Raw genomic sequence first — 27,857 nt, 5'->3', positions numbered from 1 at the left:
CAGTCTTTTTTTTATTATTATTATTTTTTTATTTAGAGCATATTTATTAAAGTGCCAAAGAGGTTTTCTTTTGTACAAAGTGAATTAATGAATTCAATTTTTATTTCATTTGGAAAGGTAAAATGATTCTGTATACATATTTCAACCTGAGTTTCTAATTGAATAAGTAGAGCAAAAAAAAATAACAGAGCAAAGACAGAGTTGTCAGTGTAGCATAATACCTACATCTATTTGAAAAATATTTTTTGAATTTATTTTTATCTTTTTTTTTATATATATTTGAACTGTCAATCACTTAAGACAGAAAGAAGGGGTACTGTTCTGTAGTAGATATGTTCACAAGGGTAGTTTGAAGCATTTGTAACTCAACAAAAAGATGGATAATTTCTTTATGTGTGTAGAATAATGTGTGTAGAAAGGAAGATGCACAATTTTTAAGAAGATAAAAAGTATCAAATAGAATCTAAATGTTTAAACAAACTGCTTGAATCTGCATTTCATTGCTTTACATAATTGCATGGGCAGTGTAAGTGAAACAAGGATAATGCCATCAGAACTGAGATTAGCATATCATGTATATCTCAGGCTTGAAATTCTCTAGTGTGAACAGAAACTGAAGACTTTGCATCAAGCTTTGTGTATTTTCAGTCTCTTTTCCTATAGTATACTCGTGTTTCTCCTTTCTTTCACTGTTTTTTACAGTGTTCATGTGCCATCATTCTGATGTTAGTTTCCAAACAATGACTAGTTTCCTTCTGAATAAATCATAAATACTGAAAGTAAAAAATGAGTTCAGTGAGTTCAGTGATTAGTATCCTTTGACAATTCAATGAAAATGAGTTATTTTTGGAAAAGATAGTGGTCTCAATAAGTGCAAAAGAAGAGAAATACTAGGACAACAAGTATAGATGAGATCTCCATGTAAAAACATTTCAAATGGAATTTCTCCAGTTAAACTTCCTGATTACTTTGCCTCAATGGGGGATTATTTCTTTTCATTCCTGCCCCCCCCCCCCCCCCCCCCCCCCCCATTTAATTTAATAGAAAGTTTTTAGATATTCAGGGTGGGATGTAGGGCATGCTAAAATCCAGGTACCTCCATCCTTCATGAATGTATTCTTCATAAAGAAGTGTTCTTCATACTGACTTTCTGCCTTTGGTTCAAGAACTTCATTCAAAGTAGGATAGACTTATTGGACTGGTTTTGGACTAGATTAGATCTAAATTATGTAGATTTCAGGTTGGTCTGTGGTGCCAAAAAATTGTTATGGCACTGTATCATATTACATGAGATAGATATTGTGAGTGTGTAAATTATGTAGACAACAGATACTGATAGAATAAAAACATAATTTTTCTTTACTTTGTTTGTCTACTTTACAGTTTCAAAGTTACTTCCAAATGTTCTTATTGTTGGGTTCTGAAACAGGCAAATAACTAATATCTTACATTTTCCCAGAGATATAAATGAAAGTTAAAAATCCACTGGAAGTAATTTGTTACTATTATATACCATTAAAAATAACCCTCCTTTTTTTTTTTTTCTTTTTCTTGGCCCTTTGTTTGAATGGTTCTTCTACAGTGCAAAGCGTATGCATTGCAAATTGTCTTTAAGGCTTGCAGTTCTTTTATGATTCATAAATAATTATAGAAAAGGTCCAATTTTAAAATCATGACTGCTCTTTTATTATATGTGAGGATTAAATGGGAACTTCCCTTCGTTTCTCAGAAGAGAAGGATTTTCAGCTTGGAGGAAAGTAAGACTTACGCAGTTGGACAATTGGAAAGCATTACTTAATTTAAATTAACTTTAGACATAGCTTTGTGTTTCACTTCAGTATCTTTTGATTTTTTTTTAATCAATATCTTACATACCAGTAAATACTTCCATATAAAATGCTTATATTTATAGTAGCTAGTATAATAGCCAGTACAGTAGTAGTGGCCATAAAAATATTATTGGCCTTTTATTCTTTCCATAACAGAAAGCTTTCAGATATTTATATAATTCTGTTTAAAATGCTCCTGGGGACATCTGCCTACAATAACTTCTTACTTGTTATTTCCTACAATAACTTCTTACTAGCTATTTTTTTCACGTAATTTTAGGTACTTATGTTCCTGAAGGACTAGAGTCAAGCTCTTCGTATTACTATTTGAAAGTTAATGAAAGCTTCAGATAAGCAACTATAGAGATTTTTGGTTGCTTCCTTCTTAAGACAAAGACAAATCTATATGAGCAAAGGAATTATTTTTTTTTTCCATCTTTTTTTTTTCCCTCTTACTTGCTTCCCCAAATGCAGTTTCATCACATTGCTTGTAGTATACTACTTTTCTTCATATATACAGCAAAACCTGCCTCATAGAGCCTTGTCAGGAAAGATTAAAGAGCTTTTCTTGCCTCTTCTCCTTAAGGGCTGATAAAGTCTTCCTCCTTGTAATTTTCTTGCAAAAGGTCTATCAAATGAGATTTTCAAAGCAATGCAGTACAGTTAAGCTTCATTATGAAATGCTTCCTTCATTAATGAAAATCTCAAAATTTTACAATAGCAGAGATTTAAAGACTGTTGGAGAAAGAAAGATTGAGCATTGTTTTTTTTTTTGCACCAACATTACGAGGAACGGCTGAGGTCACTGGGCCTGTTCAGCCTGGAGAAGAGGAGGCTGAGGGGAGACCTCATCACAGTCTACAACTTCCTCGTAAGGGGGTGTCGAGAGGCAGGAGACCTTTTCTCCATTAACACCAGTGACAGGACCCGCGGGAACAGGGTTAAGCTGAGGCAGGGGAAATTTAGGCTCGACATCAGGAGGGGGTTCTTCACAGAGAGGGTGGTTGCACACTGGAACAGGCTCCCCAGGGAAGTGGTCACTGCACCGAGCCTGTCTGAATTTAAGAAGAGATTGGACTGTGCACTTAGTCACATGTTCTGAACTTTTGGGTAGACCTGTGCGGTATCAAGAGTTGGACTTGATGATCCTTAAGGGTCCCTTCCAACTCAGGATATTCTATGATTCTATGATTCTATGATTACATGTGCTGGACAGTAAAACCTGATGTACTGTCAGTCTGTCAGTGGTCTTTACAGCACTCTATCTTCCTTTTGGCTTCATTGTTGTATCAGTGAAAACATGATACCCAGAGATGTTTTCAAAGCTATGTGTAACACCTTACCCCTACTGTGTATGTGGTGTGTATGTTTTTTTTTTTTTTCCCGAAGGATTCTCCTAAGTTAATGACACTTACTCATATGCTCCTACTTACTGAATGTTATTTATTAATATTTATTATTAATAATTATTACCCCATTGTCAAAATATTTCCCCACAGAGGATCACTGGATTGTAGCATCTTCATTTAATGATAATTTTTTGTCAAAATGTTACAAATTGTCAACATGTTAGCATGTTACATTACCTCCTCCTTCCTGTATTTCGCAGAATGATTTAGTTATTTTTTCACAGTATGCCCTAGATGTTCCCTAAAGAATGTTCTGCTACTCTTCATCATCTGGTTCAAATAAGAAGAATATTTTACATGACGATCTAGTTATTACAGCAGGAATAGAATATCAGTAGTGACCTTGAAAACTTGTTTTGCCTTATTTACCTGAAGTTGGAAAATTCAGGATGCTGGCACAGTAGGTTAGCTCTCTTCCTTTGTGGTTGCTGTTTGTAACTGTGAACTGACATTCATTTTGTATTTCTTTAAAAATATTATAGCTTTCATAGTTTAAACATATATCAGCTGGGCAAGCATTAGGAAAAAAAAAAGGGAGGGGAACTGAAGAGTGAAGCACACGGAGATTCAAAAAGTGAAAATTGTGCAGAGAATGCATTATTTGCATTCTTGCAAATCGAATGCAACATTTGCATGCTCTGCTGTTGAGAAGGAAGGTAAACTGGTATCGATGGAAAAATGGTGAACAAGTATTATAAGATTTTACTTTTTTACTTTGAAATACATGGTTCAAACTATTTGGTCTTTAAGTTCAAACTATTTGGTCTTTAAGTTTAGAATGTGTCTTTTGAATGTTTATTCCAATCACATTAACAGCAATGAAATAATCAGTTCCAATCCAGAAATGGTGATTCTTTAAGATATTTTCCATTCATTCATAGTATCATTCATAGTATGAATTAACAATATGGTCACATAATGATATATCAGAAAATACAAATAAATAGGAGAGTATCATAACATTCATAATTCATAACATTCATAAACAATCATAAATTATTCTAACTGACATCTCTGAAAAAAAATCTAGATTTTTTTAATGATCTTTCTCCATCTAACCTGCATCTCTGATTTCTCTCTTTGTCTTGGTTATCTTACTGTCAAAAATTCAATTGAAAGTAGCCAAAACTTAGTTTATTAGTTTTTACTTGTCTTTTATATTCCTTCATTCTTGCCACTGTTTATAACACCAACACTCTAATAAAAGTTCAGGACTCTAAAAAGGATATTTTAGGTGCTTTCCTCTTTTTTTTTTTTTCCTTTTCCAGAGAGACTGCATTCACATCTTACCATATCTTGGAAAAACAACCTTTGTTTTCTTTCTTGCCCATACAGTACTCAGGCCTTTCTTTTGTATATTTGCCTGTAGCAGCTACCCTATTTCTGTCTTCTAAGTATATGAATCCATTTCTTGAGCTGCATGTTCCTCACTGGTTTGACCTAACATTTTATATGCATGCTTTTTTCTAATTGTGCTCTTGTAGCTGTTGTAACCATATCACCTATTCCCATTTGAATCATGAGGCCATCATTAGTATTCCTTGAATTTTTATTTGTGTTTTGCTGGTTCTGCAGAAAACATTAGTGAAAATTGTTTGCATTTCAACAGAGAATTTAACTTGGAAATAAATTCATCACAAAATATATATTTTTTTGGTTTCCCAGTTAAAAAAAAAAATCAATTAAGAAAAAAGACAACTTACTGACTACAACTTTTTATCAAAAACACTTTTTTCATTAGAAATTCTTTTGACAGATATTTTTCAATCAATTCATGATATGTTAATTTCTCTTTGAAATTAGCACTTTCAGTTTTGCTACTCTGTGAAGGAAGAGAAACAATACACATTCAACAATTTTCCTTAAAAGAGTTGGTGATAACATTAAAACTCTAGTATTAGATAGGGTTTTTCAAAAGTTCAGAGAAGGGGTATCTTTGACTGGTGTCCATTAAGGTATCTTGTGTGCGTGTCAAATTATTTGATGAGAGTATTAATACTATGGAAGTCTTGTTATTTTTATCTCATTAAAAAAATGAAATGTAACTGTGAGCAGCATGGCATTTGAGAGGGTAAACTGTGGAATTTGTACGAAACAAGGGCAGCTCATGTAATACGCGTGAAAAGTAATTTCTGATATGACCTACCTTTACTTTCAGTGTTATTACATAATTAAAATAATAACAATTCCAGATGTACCTCAATGAGAAGGGAAGATTTTGATGTGAAATTCCTTTTTTCAAACACATTTTTAGAACCTACTTGACATCTTACATCCAGCCTCATAACATCAATTTTATCTTGAATACAGTTCCACAGATTAAAATCTTGTACCTTAGATAAAAAGACAGGCAGAGAGAGACTTAATAACAAAAAAGCCAAAATAAATGTTTTAGTAAAAGGTACCCATAGGAGCAAGAACTATGTAGGCTTCTGTTTTAGTCAACGGATACTTAGTAAAAAACAATCATAACTAAGTCAAGAGAGAAATCTGTTTTATCTTGTAAAGCAGTGCCCAGCAGAGTAATTCAGCTTAGATGCTCCATGATCTCAACCACATCTGCATAAGGCAGCACAAGTGACACAGGACATCCATCCTATTCTGGAGTAGCACATTTGAGGACAGGTTGGCTATCCAAGGTATCTCAGGTAGTAGACCCAGAACACCTTTCTAGAGCTTGATTAGCTGAACTGCCCTTTAGACTACATCATCTGTGTTGATCAGACCTCCACTAGCAGCAATGGGAGTTTAACATTCTGTGGATTGAGCAGTAACTGCTGGGGAATTTTTATTGTACTCAAGGAGAACTAAACACACATTTGTGATTAAATACTAAAAGATTTAAAAAAAAAAAAAAAAAAGAAGATGCATTGAACGGAATGCTACAGCCATAAACGGATCTACAAAGAGTTTACAGATTTGCAACAGGAACTGATTCCTTATATATACTTACGCCAGCACCAACCATAGGAGCATCAGCTTCAGGTGCCCTAACCCAATGTTTGATTCCAGTGTTTTGATTGTGCCCCAACGCTATTTCTGTTCACCTAAAGTGGCCCCTGAATGCTCACCTTTCATGATTCTTACAAGACAGTACTGTGGTACTTCTTGATTCTTAAAAGACAGTACTGTGGTACTTCTTAACTCATGAACGAGGGAAACTACTCCCATACATGGAGTCTTCTGTCTCTGACATTTCAACTTCCAGACAGTTTACCTGTTCTGGGGTCAAGCCTTGTTGCCCTCCATGCCAGATCATTCCTTGGTCAGGAATTACCATTGCTGAGCAGTTACAATTTGAATTTCTTGTTCGTAACCCACACCAAAGCGTCTGGTTCGACTTGAGCTTCCTTATGCTGTCCAAGACACCCACATAGTTCTGGTACGTTTAAGACCTGTGGGACACCCTTTAATTTGACTGAGCAGGAGTTAAAGGCAGGGTAACACCTTATAGCATGTCACAAATTCTAACCCAGTTCAAAAAGGGGCTGGAACCAGTGCCCAGGCATCTGCCTTTTGGTGTTAGATCACACTTTATGTCTTGCTGGAAACAGTTGGGAGGTTACAATCTGTCTTTACAAAATTATATTTCTATTGCATTTGCTACAGCATTCATTGTGTGTTCATCTTTTTTGTTGTTGTTGTTTGTTTGTTTTTCATTACTATTTATTAATTACTATCAATAAGTGTGATTAGATAAATTCCTCTCTTAATGAAGTATACTCTTTTTTTTTTTTTTTTCTGAATGTCTGTCCTTATTTATGAAATGGACATAGCTGTTTTGTCACTAAATGATTCTATTTCCTAATTACTTATTTTCATTATTCCCATTACCTACCATGTTTGTATTAGGAGCTGTGAAAAAGCAGCTGGCTGAGAACCTTTATCCATTAAGAAAGTAAATAGTAAATTTGCTAGCAGCACTTTCATAATGAGATTTTTCTGTGTGTGTTCTTAGTTTTTATGTACCTTTAAATAGATTGTTTAAGCCATCTAGATAGAACTCTCATCTTTCATCTGGTTGTATAGTATGATGAAATATTTTTAGTAGTCTAATAGCATAAGATAAATTATCTTAAAGTTCTTTATTTAAATCATCTTGTTTCTTAGATTGAACCTTACTTTTTTCTCCCCATTTTTAGTTGTCATGTAACCAAATCTATTCATCATAAAAATTAAAACAGCCAGCCAGCTTGCATTTACTTGTTTCACATTCCAAAATGGGATTAATAAGGCTAATATATAAATACATATACAGTGAAAATATATGACTTCTGTTTATGCGAGTGTTTTCATGATGCATAATATTATTCATCACTAAAAATTACTTTCATGGACGAAATGTAATTTTTCATTTCTTATGGCAAGGAATGTTCAGGCTATTTAGGCTCAGAGAAATATGTAAGAAAACGGAGAGAACGTAAGTACTACTGCTCAAAAGTGGCAAAGAAAAATTACATGGATCTTTAATGACAGAAAGGGGAGTGAGTGATCATGTGAGTGTAGTAGAAAATGTAACGTTTATAAGCTTGGCATCTGAATTCTTTAAATGAAGGTGGAAAGTGTTGAAGACTCCTTCAGGAAAGGGGTTTCAAGGCCTAGAAGCAAGGCTAAAGAAAATTTGCTTTGAAAACTAAAATTTTAGTTAAAACATCATCTAAATTGATGATATTCTAGAGAAATATTTTAATGTCTTCTACTGCACTGAGGAAATCTCCATATATAACATATAATAAACTGAGCAGTCACAAATCACTCATTGGGTTTTAGTTTGAATGTTTCCGAATATAATTGAGAGGAAGATACTCAGCTCAGCCGAAAGCATAGTATTTGACCTGTCTTGGAATGATTTTCACCACCAGAATCTATAAATATGCCTTGATTTTGGAGCTAGCCGGTCATCTTTGCATGTTACAGATTTCGTTACAAAATGTCCTGTTCAACTATATGGCTTTCACACTTTTATAATAATTACTCCTTTCTTTGCACAAATTCACATGGGATACATTGAGCATAGCACTTACAGAGAAGTCTAAGCTGTTTACAAAATTTAGGTTTTAAAAAATTAGGTTACATTTCTTGACAAACTGTATCAGACTGGTTACTTCCCCCCCCCCCCCCCCCCCCAAATCCCCGGTCTAAACTAGCATAAAGCTGCAACTAAATCTGAGGTGTTGCATGATAAATCACGCAAAGCTTTTGTCATATTCAATGTAAGATTTGAATTCTGATCCTTTAGGGGTGCGATGTTTCAAAGGATAATATTCTAGTAACTACTCAGTAGTTTGGCGAGTCTGCAGTTGTGGTATTTTTTCTTGAACCAGCAGCACTAGCAAATATAGATAAATAGTAAGCTAGACACCTACTTATTTATTCTGTAGTTTTAACGTGATTTTTTAACATCTTAACATTTTATTCTATTTTTGCTTACACTCTTTTTAAAAAGCAATGACATAATTCCCTTTTTCTATACTCTCTGTATATACTTAAAATATTACTGGTTCTATTTCAGTCTTCTAGTCATAGAATCATCAAATCATCTAGGTTGGAAAAGACCTTCAAGATCACCAAGTCCAACCATCAACCTGACCAAGTCCTCTCACTAAACCATGTCCCTTAAATACCACAAGGGATGGGGAGTCTGCCACGTTTCTGGGCAGCCTGTTCCAGTGTTTAAGCACCCTCTCTGTGAATAAATTGTTCCTAATGTCCAATCTAAACCTCCCCAGCACAACTGGAGACTATTTCCTTGCATCCTATCACTTGTCACCTGAAAAAAGAGACTGATACCATCCTTGCTGCAACATCCTTCCAGATTATAACTACCTGGAGAGCAAAGGAGCCCTCAGTCTCCTCTTCTCCAGAACAAGCCAACCCTGATTGCCTCAGCTGCTCCTCATAACTCTTGTTTTCTAGTCCATTCACCAGCTTCATTGCTCTTCTCTGTATAAGCTCTAGCTACTCAATGTCCTTCCTTATCTGCTCATAGAATCATAGAATGGCTAGGGTTGGAAAGGACCTTAAAGATCATCTAGTTCTAACCTCCCTGCCATAGGCAGGGATGCCACCCTCTAGATCAGGTAGGTCAAGGCCCCATCCAGCTTGGCCTTGAACACCTCCAGGGTTGGGTCATCATGTTTTCAGACATCTTATGTTTTGTTTATAATTTATCCCTATCCTGATCACTTCAGCCATTTGAAGGCTATCAGTTCTGAGTGCACTTTTTTTTTTTTTTTTTTGGGTATACATTTATTTACCTTGCAGATTAAGCATTACTGTTCTATGCTGAACCATTCTTCTCTACATTTCCAGTAATCATCAGTTTTATTTGTTAAGCTTGGTTGGTGGTTTTCCAGCATTACTTTCTCTTTAAACAAAGGTACTAATTCATATTATTTAATGTTTATAAATAGTATTCCAACTCTTTACAGTTATTCTGTCTCAGGATAAAGTATCAATAATTCCTCAAATGTTCAGTGCCTGTAGTGTATTTTTATGTGTATGTTTATTGCTCTAAATATTCATATTATCTCCCAGTGATTATTATTTTCATGAAAGCAGCATTCCATTTCTTTCTGAAATCTGTCCTGGGGGTCTACAGGATAATTATTATGAAAATTTGTAATATGCCAGAAAATATCATGTGTGCTTTTTATGCCCTTCATTCTAATTGCTAATTCATTAATCCACAATTTCAAGTGCTCTGACCTTTTATTTCCAATGTCATTTGTCCCAAGTTGAATGAGCAGCAGCAGGTGTCTCCCTAACAAGCAACTAACTATGTTTCTCTTGTTGCTTGAGCCTCTTTTTTTTTTTTCCCTCTTAAAGCAGACAAAATATTCATAGTCTTACAGAACTTCTCTGCAAATTTTTCTCTTGCATGTCTGAATTTATCAGTGTAATTCAGTCAGATATGCCATACTCCCTAGCATCTAGTCTTCCATTTTTGCGTTGTTGCTGTTTTTATTTTAATGGTGAAAGATCAAAGAAATTGTTTCCTACATGACCATAGAATTATTAGCAATTGCAGCTTTACTGTTACTTCAAACCAAAAGTCAAACATTGGTTGCTATAGTCACTTACAAGATAGCACTTAATTAAGTGCTAATTAATTAAATGCAGCTATTTCTACTTACTCACTCTCTCATAAAGACTTTATATTATATTCCCATGTAAAAATGTACAAACAGATCCTAAGTCAGATTGAATATTATGCTGAAAAGAGACATGCTCAAGATACAGTGCAGTGTCAAGCATTGCAGAAATCCAGGAAAAAATGCCAAGAAAAAAAAAAACAACTGTAAAATGTCAAACAAAGAAATCCTAAGCCAGAAGCAGTATAGTCAAGTGTTCAAAATACACCTATTAATTCAGTGCAAAGCAAAAAAGAAGTGCATCTATGAATTTCATATTAAATTGCAGGCAAAACGTGTGTTACGGATTTCAAGCAAAGGACAGAATGAAGTTGCAGTTTTCAACAAAAGAGCAGTTGACAGTAATCATTTATTTTCAGAAGAGCAAGGAACTTCCACAGCATTTGCATTTAATAAAACATGATCCAGCAATATTTCTAGTATTACAGTAAAACACATAAAATAATAATGCATACACTTTTGCTTAATAATAATAAATTATATTGTGCAACCTTTGAGATTATCACAACCTTTGAGATGATCACATCCTGTATGTTTACAAAATTTTCTTAGTTATTTGATGCCAAAAGTCCATCGTAGTAGCATCTTCGCACTAAGTTCTCTGAGATCTGTGGATTTTTTTCTGATTATTTGTACTTAGGTATATAAAGGACGGTTAGTCTATCTGAAATTTCTTGAGGACTGAGAATTCCTTCCTGTTCATTTAACACTGTACCTAATATCTGTTTAGTACAGTTAGGGGATTATGGTTTTCCTTTTAATTTTCACAATTTTAAGCATTACTGATTAACCTTTTTCTTTCAAAATAATTTTTCTGTGCTACGCAAAAATAACCTTTCTTCTTTTTTATTTTTTTCCTTTTTCCTTCCATCAGTCTTACTAAATACAATCAGCAAATTACCAAAGAATCAAACTTATTTGCTGCAACATCCATACTCTGTCTTCTGACAATCTCCTAGATGGCAGTATTTCATTTGAAACATGGATGAAGTTTAGGCAATATTCTATACCTTTTATATTTTATTTATTTATTTATTTATTTATTTAATTTATTTATTTATTTTGGTGTACTCAGTTATAGTCATTATGCTATTTAGGAAAATGATGTGGAATCATTTCAAATGAGAAGTTGCTAGCAATGGGCCAAATCAAGTGTATATTAAAGATGAATATTTTAGAGACTGAAATAAACAGTGTGTAGGTGTTAATACAGAGCATATTTTAAGTCTAACCAGTGTAATCCCCATTTATAATTGTTGTTAACTATATGGACATGCCTGGCTAATGCAATTGGTTATATAAAATGATGAAGTTGCAGTGACAGATACAAATTTTACAGTGAATAATTGGAATTCACTTTCAGTGCATTGACAGTGAAGTGAATCATAGCCTATCAGTGCAGTGAAGTAAAGCGTTTCAAATGAAACTCCAAAAGATCATTCTAGCTCAAGCATCATCATTGCTTTCAGCAATGATTAGGAATTGGATCGTGGTTGGATCCTGGGCTAGGGCTATATTCTTAATAACATTCATTTTTTCTTGTATTCCTACAGTTACCTGATGTTTACAATCATTTTTGTTTCTACAATGACAGTGAAGAGTCATAGAAAATAATATGAGGATTATTGTTTGTATGTATATGTCTGCTGAAGTGAAATATATGTGAAAATTAGAATTCCCTGATAGCAGAGTTTATTTCTATTGGAACCTGTCCATTTTATTGGGTAACTTCATGCTTCTACATTTTTATTTTGACTCGTCTGGTTCAGAAAAGGTTGGTCATTGGGGTTGGCCCCATTTAATAGAAATTAAATTACCTGGAGAAAATTGATGAAACAAATAATTCTCTGCTCAAATACGTGCTTTTTCTCCAATGAGGTGACCTGCAATTCTGTTTTTCATTAACAAATCTTCAGTCAGTTATTTTTACTGGATCTTTTCATGTTCCTGATCCATGGATCTGTCATGGATCTGTTCCTTCAGTCTCTTTCTACAGTATCTGTACTTCTGTGTACAATGCTTGATCACCACAAAGATCAAAATAAAGATCAGCTGTACTGGGAAAATTGATTGGTACCAGTTTTCCCACTCTTCCTTTACTCCTCCTCTCTTCCTACTCAGATCTTATTTTAACCTTATTCCTTCCAGAAGTAATGATTAAAAAGTTTGATTACAGGCTTGGTAGATCAGGGATTCATAAATTGTACTCATAACTTCAAACTTGTCACAGTGCGTGCTCTTAAGAAATATTGATCCGTAGCCTCTGCTTTGGTTTTCCTTATTTGGAGGTGGTAAGTGAAGGATTTTGAAAGACTTGCAGATGACCTGTATAAATCAACTAAGTATATTCATAAAGAAAGCACAACAAAATAATATTATTAATATTGTTTCTGATACTAAAAGCAAACACGCAAAAAGATTCAGAAGTATTGTGTTGCAATTTATCTTTCGCTCATTTCCAAAGAATTTCAAAACATCTCAACATTTCATAGAGAGTGAGGAGGATGGACAGTGGAATTCTGGAGTATGTCAGCTTTCAACATAGCATTTTTATAAAGCAGTTTCAGGATGTGCTGGCAGAAATGTGCCTCTGGGAATGATGCCCAAGATACAATGTCAGCCATACCATTTGGGAAAATGAGAGGTATTAATTCTGAACTGTTATCTTTGCAGCATCAAAGTTATATTAGTTGTTTAAGAAAAATAAACAGCTGTTTAATTAAATTAGAAATTAAACAGATGTTTAAGAAAATTAAAAGGCTGCACAGCCTTACTTAAGTACAAAATATATCAAATGAAACTGATTTTCTGTGTCTGTCTGTCTGTATGTATGTTGGAAGAAAGTCATGCAACTTTTCCACAAGTGCTTGAAATTGGTTTGCACAGTCACCTTTTTCCTTACCTCTGAGAGCCTGATTAGCAGTAATGTGTGGTAACTTTAAAGATGAGCAAATTCTCTTCCCAAGTATCCTGAGAATATATGAAATATGAAATATGTATATATATATACATACATATGTGCATACCTTATAATAGCATATGTGTCTTTAAAGAATGGATGTATATTTTTGTTTGTGTGTGTGGCTTAGTATTAATAAAGTGCCAGTAGAGACTGAGAAGCAATATGAACACTTGTTAGAAATTTTTTTACTCAGGAAACTGTATAACTGACTGACATACTAAGATAATACTTTATATATAAAAAGGCATGCAGTTTTAAAAATGGTTAGAAGTTGTTTTTTTTTTTTAAGGTTAAAAAAGTATTAAGATTGAAGAAATATTTTTTACTTCTTGCTCTGGTTAGAAATGTACACAATAAACTGAATGAAAGAATTTTTTTTAGTATTGAAAATAGGTTGTTAACAAGAAAACTATTTTGTGTCTGAGGCATGATGGATTGCTCCTTAAAAATACAAGACATTTAAATATATATATATTTTCTTTTTGTTACATGGAATCATGAACTCTTTCTTATTCTAGAAGTGTCTTGTCAAAAAATCTTATCATATACAAATTCTCAATTCATTCTTAAAATGCGTAGTAATTAATTATATTCATTAGGTTTTTAACGGTTTACCAGGAACTAACTAAAACTAATGAAGCCCTTTCAAAGTCTCATGCAGCATTCAGCTCTGTCAGTTCCATGTCTGATGATTTTAAAGTTACTTTGATAGTGATCTTTCCAGCCCTTAAGAGAACTAATGTAATACTATCATATTTGATAATTCCAAATTATAAAGACAAAACTATTGTATGGTCTACACTTGTATTATTTTTATAGCATAATAATAAGGAAAAAGTGGGTCAGTTATGAAAAAAACGCAGTAGCATCACTGTTCGTCTCTGGACTAATCGAGTTAGTTGCTATTAGAAACCTGCATAAAGGTGGTAGAGTTTTGCTGACAAAGCAGCTTAGATTACAGTTGGAACACAGTTTCAGGTGTCATTCAATTGTGCCTGGAATAGAATAGAATAGGCATAACCAAAGAGTGCAGTTGTACTCACCATGCTCTATGGAACTGAGAAATACCACATTTTAATATTAGATTTAATGGTCCTGTATGTAACTTGATACCATGTTTTCTGCAGAACATCTGTTGAATTATTTTCTTTATCTAAATATAGAAATTTATCACTTAAAGGTATCTGTAAGAAAATTGTTTTGTAGTGGAGCCATCAGACAAGTACGTTTTCTTTTTTTCACTTTTTTCCCCAGTTTAAACCAGTAACATAGAAATAAGAGATATATGATAAATGCCATATTTTAAAATTTAATTTCTTGTAATATCTGAGAAATTTCTTGAGGGCCACATCCAATCAGGTTTTGACTGTCTCTAAGGATGGAAACTCCACAACCACTCTGGTCAGCCTGCTGTAGTATTTGACCATTCTTTGAATGCAAAGTTGTTTTTTCTTATGTTTAAATGAAATTTCCTTCATTTCAGTTTTGTCCATTGCTTCTTCTCCTTTCACTAGATACTACTGAGAAGGGTCTGGATCTGTCTTCTTCACTCCCTGTGGTGTAGTTGCTTAAAGTAACTAGGAAAATAAAACTAATATTCACATTTTTAAAGAAAATGTACAGCATTGAAGAGGCTTTCAGGGTAGGGCGTAGCTGCATTACCTGAGCGTTCTCTAGGCTTCCAACCTTAGATGCTATACCTTTAAACGGAGACGGGAAAACTTTTCACCAATCATAACTAAGATATGCTTGAATAGATTCAGTCAGGCTCCACCTAAAAGATATAAAATAATATAAATTGAACTAAGAGAGAGGGGATGTTAGGGAAGATACCATCACAAGGGAATATACCATCACATGGACTTCCTGACTTCTGGGATCAGTCGATGGGCTGAGCCTCTCTTGCCCCCCGCATTGGGACGCCTTTGGGTGAGATTTGAACACTTGGTTTTACTGGGTGTCTCCACGGAAACTTAGAAATCTCTATAGAGTCTTTGTGCCTTTTAACGTGTTAATTTCCAGGCTGTGCACCTGTGTATTTCATGCATGCTAGCTTGCTTTTGCAGACAGTAAATTATCGCCAGCAATCCAAAGAACCTGTGTACCTGTTGCTGTAATAAATTGCACTTAATTGCATTGTTCCTAGCCTTGATAGTTCTCATTGAGCGCGACTAGAGTGTATGTTAAGCTGTTGGAGAATTGTGATCATGAGAGTTCAGTATCCTGAATCCGACCAGACCCATAACTGTTAATCGGCTACACCCATTAGCGCGACACTCCCCTGTACCAGCTTTTTGTGTTGATCAGGTTCCCCTGAGCCATCTGTTGTCCAGGCTAAATGGTCTCAGATCTCTCAGCCTCTCCTTGTATGGCAGGTCTCTTACTCATCTCTGTAGCCTTTTGCTGATCTCACTCCAGTATGTCCCTGTCCCTCATGTACCAGGGAGCCAAGACTTGGATCTATCACTCTAGATATATCTCACCAGTGCAGAGCAGATGGCAAAGATCACCTCCCTTGAACAGTGAGCAATGTTCTGCCTGATGCTACCCTGCTGATCAGCCTTCCTAATCAGTCTCCAGCATGTGTACTGTTGCCTGGGTGTATGCTTCCCAGTTGCATTTTCCTTATTTGAACATCCTGAAACTCCTGGCAGCACACTTCTGCAGCCTTTTGAGGTCCTTTTGAATAGCAGCATAACCCTCTCATCTATCAACCACTCCTCCCAGTTTTGTATCATCTACAGAATTGCTGAGGGTGCCTTCTGTCCCCTCATCCAGCTCACTAATAAATATATTGAAAACATTGGTGCTAGTATTGACCCCTGGTATACCACTAGTGACTGATCTACAGCTAGACTTCATGCCTCTAATCAGTCCAGCAGCTCAGATGGTTTTCATTCATTCTCAATTGTCCTCTTACCTAGTCTGTACTTCATCAATTTGTCATTACAGAAAACAGTGTCAAGACTTACTAAAGTCAAGATAAACAAGATTCAGTGCTCTTTCCTCATCCACCAAACCAGTCATTTCATTGCAGTAAGCTATCAGGTTGGTCAGATGAGATTACCCCTTTATAAATCCATGCTGACTACTCCCAGGCATCATCTTGTCCTTAGTATGACTTTCAGGATTTCCTCCAATGCTTTCCCAGGAATGACATTTATGCTGACCAGCCTGTATTTTCTAAGATCCTCCTTCTTGAAGACAGGAGTGACATTTGTTTTCTTTCAGTCCTTAGGAACTTCATCTCCACAACTTTTCAAAGATAGTTGAGAGTGGCAGACATTAGCTAGCTCCCTCAGCGCTCATGGATGTCCCATTCTGTTAGTTGTCCTTGTTTGTTGTCCTTGACTTGTTTGTGTGCAGTTTGTTTACATGTTCTTTCACCTGTTCCTCCTCTGTTAGTTGTTAGTTGTCCTTGTTAGTTGTCCCATGGACTTGTTTGTGTGCAGTTTGTTTACATGTTCTTTCACCTGTTCCTCCTCTGTTCAAGATTAAGGCTTCTTTGCTCCAGACTGGCCCACTAGTTTCAGGACCTGGGATTTCTGAAGACCAATCTTCTTAAAAGTAAAGATTGAGGTGAAGCATAAATTAAGTACCTTGACTTCCTTTGTGTCGATTGTCACCAAGTCCTCTGCCTCATTCAGCAGCAGTTCCACATTTTCCTCCGTCTTCCTTTGGCTGCTTATGTACTTGTAATAGCCTTTGACATTCCTCAGCAAATTCAACTCCAGATGGACTTTGGCTATCCTAAACTTGCATCTGTGCTTAAATAGTGCTATTGTGCTTAAATAGTGTTGCTATATTCCTCCTGGGTCACCCGTCTCTGCTTTCACGTGCGGTATTCTTTCTTACATCTAAGTTTTGTAAGGAGCTTCTTGTTCATGTAGGCCTCCTGCAACCATTTGTGACTGCCTGAACATAGGGATAGACAGTTTTTGAGCTTGGAGGAGGTGATTCTTCAAAATCAGCCAGTTCTGGAACACTCTTCTCTCCAGGATAGTCTCTCTTGGGATTCCTCCAAGCAGGTTCCTGAAAAGGCCACCATTGCATGGGAGGGCAGAGGAACCTCTGCACAGACAGGATCTCCACAGTATGGGAAAATCCATCATTTTGTTTTTATTAAAGCTGATAGTTAATAATTTTATACTGGTATCCTCAGCATTTAAATAACGCCTAGTTCTTGGACAGTGAGCATCCTCAACAAGCTTGTGGATGGCACCAAGCTGAATGGTGTTTCCCTGCGGAGGGAAGGGATGCCATCCAGAGGGACCTCGACAAGCTTGAGAGGTGGGCCCATGAGAACCTCATGTTCAGCAAGGCCAAGTGTAACATCCTGCACCTAGACTGGGGCAACCCCAAACATCAGTACAGGTTGGGTGATGAGTAGACTGAGATCAGCATTAAGGAGAAGGCTCAATCTTGAGGATGTACGGGTGGATTAAATAGTTGACATGAGCTGGCAATGTGCACTTGCAGCCCAAAAAGCCAACTGTATCCTGGGCTGCATCAAAAAAAGCATGCCAGCAGATTGAAGGAGGTGATTCTCCCACTCTACTTGTGAGACCTCACCTGGAGTACTACACCAGGTCTGGGGCCCCCAGCACAAGGGAGACATGTTAGAGTGGGTCCAGAGGAAAGCCACGAATGTAATAAAAGGGCTGGAGCACCTCTCCTATGAAGGCAGGCTGAGAGATTTAGGGTTGTTAAGGCTAGAGAAGAGAAGGCTCTTGGGAGACCTTATAGCAGCCTTCCAGCACTTACAGGGAGCCTACAAGACTCTCTTTACCAGGCATGTAGTGATAGTACAAGGGATAACAGTTTTAAACTGAAAGATGGCATATTTAGATTAGATATAAGGAAGAAATTATATACTATGGGGGTGGTGAGGCACTGGAACAGGCTGCCCAGTTGTAGATACCCCATCCCTGGAAGTGTTTAAGGCCAGGTTGGATGGGGCTTTGAGCAACCCGGTCTATTGGAAGGTGTCCCTACACCTTCCAGGGCAGGGGGGTTGGAATTAGATGATCTTTAAAGGTCCCTTCCAACCCAAACCATTCTATGATAATATTGTATAACATTATTGAATTTAAGTAAATGTAAAATGTTTTTCAAATGAGATAGCTTACATATACCCTAGGCAGCACAGAGTTAAATTTGAATCAAGTGAATAAATAACTGCTAACATTTTCTTTCATAGATTTGTGCTAATGCTTTCGGATAATGAAATACGTATTGTAGGAGCCATTCTTTTATAATTACAGTGTATGTAAACCATTGTATGATATTCTGTGAAAATATATGTAATATAAAAACATTTCAGTTTTTATTTTATATTGTAGAGTTCTCTAAAAAGACTTTTTTTTTTACTGCTTTATAATAATGATCAATTCTAATTAAAGCCTAAGACACCTGAATTTAAAGATTCATTGAGATTCTCAGTGTGTAGGTTTTTTTTTTTTTTTTTTTTTTTTAAGTCTAATCATTCTGATAGGGACTTCTGTTATAGGAGTAAATCCCGTATGCCTTAAGGTGTTTGCTGGTGAGAGAACATCTTACAACTGCACATGGCAGCAAGACAGGAAAAACTTTCCACAGCTGTGAAGTAAAGAGAGTATGTGTAATTCTGTGTGCATATGATAGTATGAAAGGAAAAAATATTATTACCCTTCAAGATGGAGTATGAAGATTGGAAAAAAAAATAATTAACCATTCAAATATATGTCTGATGCACTTCTAATAAAGCAGGGTGCGAATAGCTGTCAGTGGTTCAGCTGACTTTGAACCTTGTGCTGTAGAGTATGATAAATTCTGTTTCTTCCTCCGTGTCCTGGACATTCTCTTCCTTGCTAGAGAACTTCTCTTTGAAAAATTACCAAGATGGACACAGAATATGACTGCCATTCTTCAGTTTATCATGCCATATCTTTGAATGATTAGGTGAATGGAGGATTCTGATTTCCTCACACCTGATGTAATTAAAGTAAGAATTTATTGATTAGTGCTTTTCTCCAGTCCCTGCCATCTAATGTAGCAGCGTGCAACTCCATCACATGGTATGGTTACTGTTTGTGTTGCTGCAATACTTCCATTTTCCTTGGGACTGTATTTTGTGTTGGAAGGTCCTAGTCAGACCTGCTTGCTTCCAATTGCTATTGTAACCTTTAGTTGGTGCAGAATTTCTCTCTGCAGCAACTAGCTTATCCACACCATTCTTTGGATGCTGTCATAAAAAGGCCTTCATCTCAAGTACTCTAAGGTAAAGAATAAGTGCTATTTAGGACTATGCTTTCAGATAGATAAAGCTTTTTTCCTTTAAAATATAGTCGTGCATGGTTCTGTTGTCAAGTGAGAGAAGTACTCTTTGTTGTGGAACTAATCAGAAAGCCATTTTAGGATGTACTCGTTTGTTTTCCTTTAAATTGATAATATTCTAATTGTACACCATTCATCTCCAACTCATCCTGAGAAATTAACTGAAGAGAATTCTCTTACTCGTATTTTCTCCATTGTAGAAGAGACCCTGGCAGTGCAATTCTGGAAACTTGGCCCCTTATTTCTCTTACTTTCAATTATTGGTGAAATAGTTCACAAAAGAATTGAGTATTTCAGAGATATTTTGTATCTAAATAGCAAAATTGATTTAGTGTTGCAGTATTACATTTGTATGTCAGTCATTCTAGCACCTTTTTGCCTTTTGCCTAATATCTACCCTGATTCAGTCTTGCCCTAAGTCAAAAAGATCTCCCAGTTACAGTCACTGGTAGATTATATCTGAAAAAATGCTAACACTAGGCAGGAAACAGCATGTGTATTTTGCAAAATCAATCCATTTGTTAACACATTTTTGTCCTCTATTTGACTTCAGGTGTACAACATTATTATCTGTTTGGACAGTGGAACTGATATTATTAGATCTGTGGAGTTGCAAGTTCAATAACGTAGTCAGATTGACAAAGATAGTTGCCAAAATATAAATGATTTTCACCTTGAATGTGTAGATCATTCTTAGAATTTAGACTTGCTGCATGTGGAATAGCATAAGGTAAATGCACTTTTTTTCTAACTTTGTTTTTATTTGTATTTTACCTAAAATTATGAATTTACCTAGAATTATGAATTTACCTCAGAGATACTGCAATCATGAAGATATTTTAAAGGAAAAAGGTTTGTTTCTATCAAAAGAAATTATTTCTCTTTCCTTTTGTTTCTTTTGACACAAAGATATATTGCCTTCGTCTGGTGCTTTTTGTTTATACTAATTGCAGTGTGAAAGTATAAGTTCCAGGAAGCCATTCTTATATGTTATTTTCCACAGTATCAGAAAATTATGTCAATTGGTTGAACATTTAAGTTGGTCTTGCTTTGAACAGTAAGTGAACTTAGGTGAGCTCCACATGCCCTTCGAATGTAAATTACTCTGTCATTCTCTGAAATGAACCGGTCATATTCAGTGATCATATTGTATCTTCTTAAACTAAATATAGGACTTGCTATTAACAAATATTTACAATTAATTTAAGGAGTTAGAATTTAACCAAATAACTCATTTATATAAATATTTTCTTCATCCCACAGATTGTACAATAGTGCCAGGCAAAAGTATTGTTACCTGCTCCCTCACATTTTTTCCACAGATTGTGGAGGTACTAAGAGAATATAGGACAAAGTATGTGAAATGACAATGGCATGATTAAGTATTAAAAAAAATGAAATAGAAAAAAATTATAATCTTAAAAGGCAATGTCTAGTCATGTAAACTGGCAGAGATGTCCCACTTGGCTATTGCAGTCACAAAGTGATCATTCTAGATTCTGAAGATCTTAGGATATCAGGATAGGGACCTGTATTTTGGGTCTGTGCTTCTAAGGTTGGGTTATCTGATTTTCCTGTTCTGTCATATAAAACATGCGTTATTTATTCTTATGTTATTTTTCTTATTTCATCTGCAATTTCCTTAGAGCTTTGTTCCACTGGAGATTCTTAAAACTTACATTCACTTTTATACTGCTCTGTTTTCATCTAATGATCAAGGGTTGGATTTCGTACAGTATTTTTAAAAATAAATGGTTTGTTATTCATGAAGGCTCAGTTCACATTTTAATACCAAAATCCACAACTGCCAATAGCTTTCCAAAATATCTATTTTCTCTATCTTTGCGCAGCTGTATCTTCTTACAATATCTAGTGAGTTGGTTTCAGATTAAGACTAAAAGCTACTACTTGCCCATTCGTCTAATAGTTTTGAGTTGTGTTGCTCAAACTTTTACGTGTTGCCCTGTAATTTTTAATTCAAATTATTTTTATATTCTTGCTCTACTGTTTTCTTTCTGCATCATCTGCAATATCATCCATAATATGCAAGCTGTAAAAATTTAGCTGCTGTGGAATCAAGCCGTGACGGTCTGCTTGAGACCTATAAGTTCTGAATACCAATGGAAATGAAGTGTATGGTGTTTTCGACCACTGAACCCTTACTAAATTAAATGAACAGTGCCAACAGTTTCACATTTTTACATAACAGTGCATTACCAGAATAGATCTCATGATATGATAAATGCTCATAAGAAAAGTAAACGATTGTAGACAACAACAACAAAAAATGGAATATTGAAGTGCTCTAATTGTGTGGAATTGAGAGTATTATACAATATATAAAATACAATGTGAGTAAAATAAAATATATAATATTTGAATTTATACCGTGTTACTGGGAATAAAACTGTTAATCTTGGTTTACAATGGGCATTCTGAAAATGGTGTTATCTGCAGCTGTGTTATTTGAATAACATTATTTCAAAGTAGCTATACCATCTCTGTGATTATGTGCCTGTATTTATATACAGTTTATGAAGAAATCTTTGCAGCTGGCTAAGTATTGTACTGTATATTTTCATACTCTGAACTTCCCACTTTCACACATGCATGTGTGCTCATACACATACACACATGTACAGTATGTACAGGCTTTTAACAGTTGTTAACAGAGATTAAAAATTAAATGCTGTAGATTTCTTGACTGATTTCCGTTACTTTTTGAATAACAAGTGATACAGAACATTTACTAATTCTCCTGTGAATTATTGCCATAAATAACTAAAACTAAAAGTAAATTGGCAAAAAGCATTCTATTGCATGAGTTCATTTTAACTGTTGCAACTGTTTAATAGTCAGTTATCCACAAATGTTTTTTTTTAATGATTTCTGAAAACTAGTAAGGACAGGCATACCTTACTAGAACTTATTCCCTGTAACAACTTTTCAGTTGTAGCATTTCCAATTTTAAAATGCTTTTCATTTTGCACCAGTACTTTTACATTAAAATATTCAAAACTGCTTCCTTGCCCTTGCCCTATGCTGGCATGAGCATATACTTATCTGCTTCACAAATATATCAGTTTCTTAAGAGCTCACTGAAGAAGTGACAACATAAAGATATACATTGTTATGTACATTTTAAGAAGTTTAAAAAGATGTGATAATGTTCATGTTTTCTGCAAAATGCAACATTTTTCTTCACTTCTACCTTTAATAGTTTTTAAAATTCTCTTTAAATGCTGCTATATTGCTTTAGCAAACAAGAAGTAGAATAAATTGGTTTCCCCAATTAGAGGAGAGTTTTAAATTTCAGCCTAACTAGTGCAAGAACAAACCTCCTCTGTATAAAGTTTGAGCTTTGCCTAATCTGATTTTTCGCTTCAACATGTTTCTTCTGACTTACAGACTATTTCTCTTTTTGTATTTCTGTCAACAGAAAGCTGACCTTGCAGTTGCACCATTGGCAATTACCTATGTCCGAGAGAAAGTCATCGACTTTTCCAAGCCATTTATGACTCTTGGAATAAGTATTTTGTACCGCAAGCCCAATGGTACAAACCCGGGCGTCTTCTCCTTCCTGAATCCTCTCTCCCCTGATATCTGGATGTATATTCTGCTGGCTTACTTGGGTGTCAGTTGTGTGCTCTTTGTCATAGCCAGGTAACATGTCAACTTTTGTGATTTTTTTGGCAATTGTTATAATCTTTTTCTTACTAATAATTGTCAAAAGTCACAAAAATTTTCTTACTTTCATACTCTTATAACTTTGTGATGTACAGAAGAATAATCAATGATGAGGGCTCTCACTATTAATTTCTGCATTGCCATGCTAAGTCTCCAGTTTGTTATGCCACCAAGTATTGGGTATGTTAGCTAGTTTTCTCCTTTTATTTACAAATTCAGAGACATTAGCAACTTTATGTAATGCCTTTTCTCATTTGTATTGTGTTTACAAAGAAAGGGGCTGATACATTTTATGTTGTTAGCATGTTTCATTTGTTGCTGTGGGGCTTAATCACAAATTGAGTACTTAGCTGCCCATGTTAATCATAGATGTCCAAAATGGGCCTCTACATATTAAAAAAAATAACATATTACTTGATGTAGTTTAGAGTCTTAGAAGTAGGGTACTAGAATATTTATTTTTTAACTGTGTGCTAGGTAAAAATCCCTGAGATACATCACATAATTTAGAGTCGAGATTTGAATATGTTTGTAAACAAGTTTTTAGAGTTAAGGACCTCAATATGACTGCTAAATTATAAAGTGATCTGATACACAGGACTCTGTTGCTTCTACATCACTTTTTATCTATTTTCTTCAACATAGACAAGCAGGAAAAAGTCTCTTGTCAAAAAATCCTTTTATATTTACCTTTTCATTGTTAAGTAATTGGAACTGACTCCAGATGCTCACAGAAATATAAAATTATGTCATAACTTTGACTCTTGCTGTAATAGGGAAAAAAAAAAAAAAACAATAAAAAACAGTCAGAACAGTCAATCACCAGTTCCTGCAAATGTCAATCTTCAAATATCATTTGAAGATTCCTCCTAGTAGTCACTTTTAAATTTTATTACTATTATTTTTTTGAATCGAATAAATATAAACTGTACTGTTTTTTGTCTCAAACTTCCCTTTAATAAGACGTTTTTTTGTCTATAGCAATGATTTTTAGAAGCAAATGTTTGACTTGATAATGCAATCTCACTTCAGCCCCAAGGATTTATGATTTCATTCTCTGGTACACAGTAGAATCTTCATATTTTTCTCTCTCCATTATGCTGTAGTTGATACCAGGGTTCTCCATCTTTCTTTGATACTATCTACTTCATTTTAGAGAGGTTGTATCATTCCTGTAGTAAAGGGAGAGGTAATATTTCTAGAAACCTTTTTATAAGTAATTTAGCAAGATCATCAGTACATAAAGTGCAAGAAATATTGAAGTAATATAGACAACACTAAAACACATTCTGTAATGATTAATTTTGTTTGTGTGCCTTCCTTAAAAGTGTGCTTTAAAGAGCCAGACTTAGGTTGAAAGTTTCTTGAAAGAACAGTAGATTTTAGTGGGCTATATACTAAACAGTAAACTCATTTCTGAGGTGTTCCTGTAACAGGATACATCAGAAAGCACAGGATTTACAGTTGAGAATAAATTAGAAATATTATATTGTGAAACGCCTCATGTGAAATATTTATGTGTATGTTCTGAAAGTTTTAACCCTATTGTTATCATTAAAGGACATTTTCAGCATGATGCACAGCGCTTTTGACATGAGGATCCCAGTAGGAGTTTTATGGCTGAGTTTCTACTTATGCTTTGAAAATGTGTCTTGTTATATTCTGTAGGAAAGACACATTTTTCTAGAAGCCTTTTTTTATTTTATTGAGCTATTCAGCCACCTTATCTCTCTAACAGAATTGGAAACAATGTTTATTTTCAAACAGAAGCACCACATTTTAGACCATTATTGCTGAACTTTTTTTCACTTGTCTGTTTCTGTGACCAGCACTACAGAAACCTCATGTACTTGGAAGCATTATCTTAATTGTAAAGCATTACAAAATACATTTTATATTGAGCAGAGGAATCTATTTTTGTATAAATTTTTTTACATTCAACTTTATATTAGCCTTCAGATTTTTTAATACCTTGTAACCTGTATAATCAAATATTGATGACACAAATTTAGAAATAAAAGATTTAGGATTGTGTAAGACAAACTATAGATTTTTTTTGTCTTCATATTGCGGAACAACTTTCTAAATACGTGATAGCATTTTCTAACACCATAGTTCATATAGGGGGAAAGATCTAAGTTAAAAACATAATCACTTGATGAATACTAAAGACAGAAAAGCAGGTATTCAAAAGTAAATAGCCTTTTGCAAATTCAATTCGTCTGTCATGTAAAATAAAATAATGTTACCTGAAGGGTGATTCTGCAGAGAATTTTGCAGCTTAGTGCTGAATATGTATTTTCAGTACAGATTATAATTTAGGTGCTGTACAGGTATGCATTTTTCAGTCCTGATTTTGTGAAACTGTTGGGCTGTATGCCACTAAATTAATAGGTTCCATCCAGACTGTCTTATTAAGAAGATTTTTATTTCATAACAGTCTTGTCATAATGAATGTTTAACTACCGTGTTTAATAATAACTATTGTGTTTCCTAATAAGGTGTATCTATGTTTGGAGCAATACTTAGTATGTCTTTTATGATATGTTGTTTTGTAATTACAGCTCATCAGAGTATTCAGAATAGAATGCTTACTTTAAATTTACACCTCCCATTTTTGTGTCAAATGTTTCATGAGCATACTATGATTTTATTGTTTTACCATGTCTTTCAAACAGGGCCAAAATGTAAGAGCTTGGTACATTGAAAACAGAAACGAATAGTTCTATTTTGGTACTCGGAATTCACCCAATAGTTGGTGGTATGGTCCTATTCAGGGAAAACTGAAGAAAGTAGTAAAAGGTTCAAGAATCTTTGAGAGAGAATTGCTGAAAGAACTTTTGTAGAGTAACATGGCAGGTGTAAATGAAAAAAGGAAAAAAAAAAAAAAAGTAATATATCTCAACTCTTTATTAGTCTTTATCTGAAATAACATTCGGTTTTCACTTCCAGTCTGAGAACTGGATATAAAGAACTGGAATCTTTACATACTCACAAAGACAAGGAGCAAGGAGAGAGATTTATTCATTAGTTAGGAGGCTTCTCTGTGTCATTTTCCTCTTATACTTCCATAAACTGATGAATCATCTATTTATGTGGAGATTATGGATCTTGTGTTCTGAATGAGATGAACTGTGTATTGTAGTGTATGGTGTTTAATTGTCATTCTTGGTGTGGAATTATAGCTGTGATTACTCCACACATATGAAAACTTCATCTTGGTTGTTGTGATTGTTGAGTATAAGTAGTTATGCTGGTTACTCTCTAAAAGTTCTTTTTCATACATGCTGATAACTGATAAACCTAGTCTCCCTGACACTAAGCCTATTACTTTTCTGTGAACGGAGAAAGTCATACAGCATTTTTCTTTTTTCTTTTCTTTTTTTTTTTTTCTTCTTTTTTTCCTTTTTTTTTTTATTTTTATAAGTGGCAACACAGTAACTGGCCTATTTCTGATGCTAGCTGGTAATGTCTTTGTATCACTCGTAGCAGTGTCTTTTGTTATCTGACATCTTGATTCATTCTTTGACTTGGAATACCAGTTAAATTCACAGTTTACATGTTGATTAGATGGAAAACTAAGGCTAGAGTAAAATGCACCAACTCCTTTCTCGAGTTCTGTCAAGCACACATCTTCTGATCTGCATAATGAAAAACCTTGATTACTATTTCTTATTCATCTTTGTTGTTGCAATCCATTGTTTCATTTCACAAGAAATATGCTGATTTCATACAGTTTTGCATACCAACTTCAGAGGCACATATTGTACCATCTTTTCTACTAGCCTGTGTATATGACACAGCTGTTTCCTATTACCTGGTCTCAGCAAAATCTGATGTGTTAGTAACTGGGGGTATGGCCCATTCTGCATAGGCACTATGATGAAAACCAGTTTCATACCTTTAAAAACACTAATTTGATAAACACATCTTCCAATTCATGACTTTCAAGAGTAAACAAATATTGTTCAGCTGGCTTACTTCATCATAGTAATCTGATTTTTGAAGTCCCTTATGTATAATTTTAAACACCCGTGTCTTCATGAAGCTTTTCTGAAAATCCAAATTGAAGGATAAACTACTTAAATATTTTTTATCCATTCACTTTCTACCTGATTTACTGGAATTCAAGTTGTTCCCTGCACATGGAAGTATTTCTCTGTGTTGTAAGGTCTGTTTGCTGTGAACATGTCTGTCTGTCATGACGCAGTTTACTCTTTAAGTGACCTGTCTTAATACCTGGAAGAGAGACACCTGCCTTAGCATGATGCTTCACCTTTATGGATTAGCTGTGAAGCAGATAAACTACCCTGGATGAAACACTCCACTAAATGAGCTCTTATGCTTTTTGTAGTGAGCTGTCTGGTGTATCAGTGAATCTGTTGTGTAAATATGCTTACACTGTGCTCACAGCTTTAATTGCTAATATTGACTCATAAATTGTCATTTTAAGGGGCTTGATTCTCCTTTACGTGTACCGCATTCTGTATGTGTGGACATT

The 27,857-nt window shown here is 34.8% G+C and overlaps 1 protein-coding gene across 5 annotated transcripts in view; it reads left to right on the top strand.

The window, feature by feature from the left end:
- GRIK2 (glutamate ionotropic receptor kainate type subunit 2) overlaps positions 1-27,857 on the top strand; it is a 413,364-nt gene that overhangs the window by 254,250 nt on the left and 131,257 nt on the right. For all 5 annotated transcript variants that reach the window (XM_048054417.2, XM_048054420.2, XM_048054416.2 and 2 more), the window contains one exon: positions 23,109-23,332. In XM_048054417.2, coding sequence (XP_047910374.1) covers positions 23,109-23,332 — 224 coding nt within the window. The remainder of the gene's footprint in view (positions 1-23,108; positions 23,333-27,857) is intronic.

This window comes from Anser cygnoides, chromosome 3 (genome assembly GCF_040182565.1).
Source record: "Anser cygnoides isolate HZ-2024a breed goose chromosome 3, Taihu_goose_T2T_genome, whole genome shotgun sequence".
NCBI lineage: Eukaryota > Metazoa > Chordata > Aves > Anseriformes > Anatidae > Anser > Anser cygnoides.
This window is presented reverse-complemented; position numbering and strand designations above follow the sequence as displayed.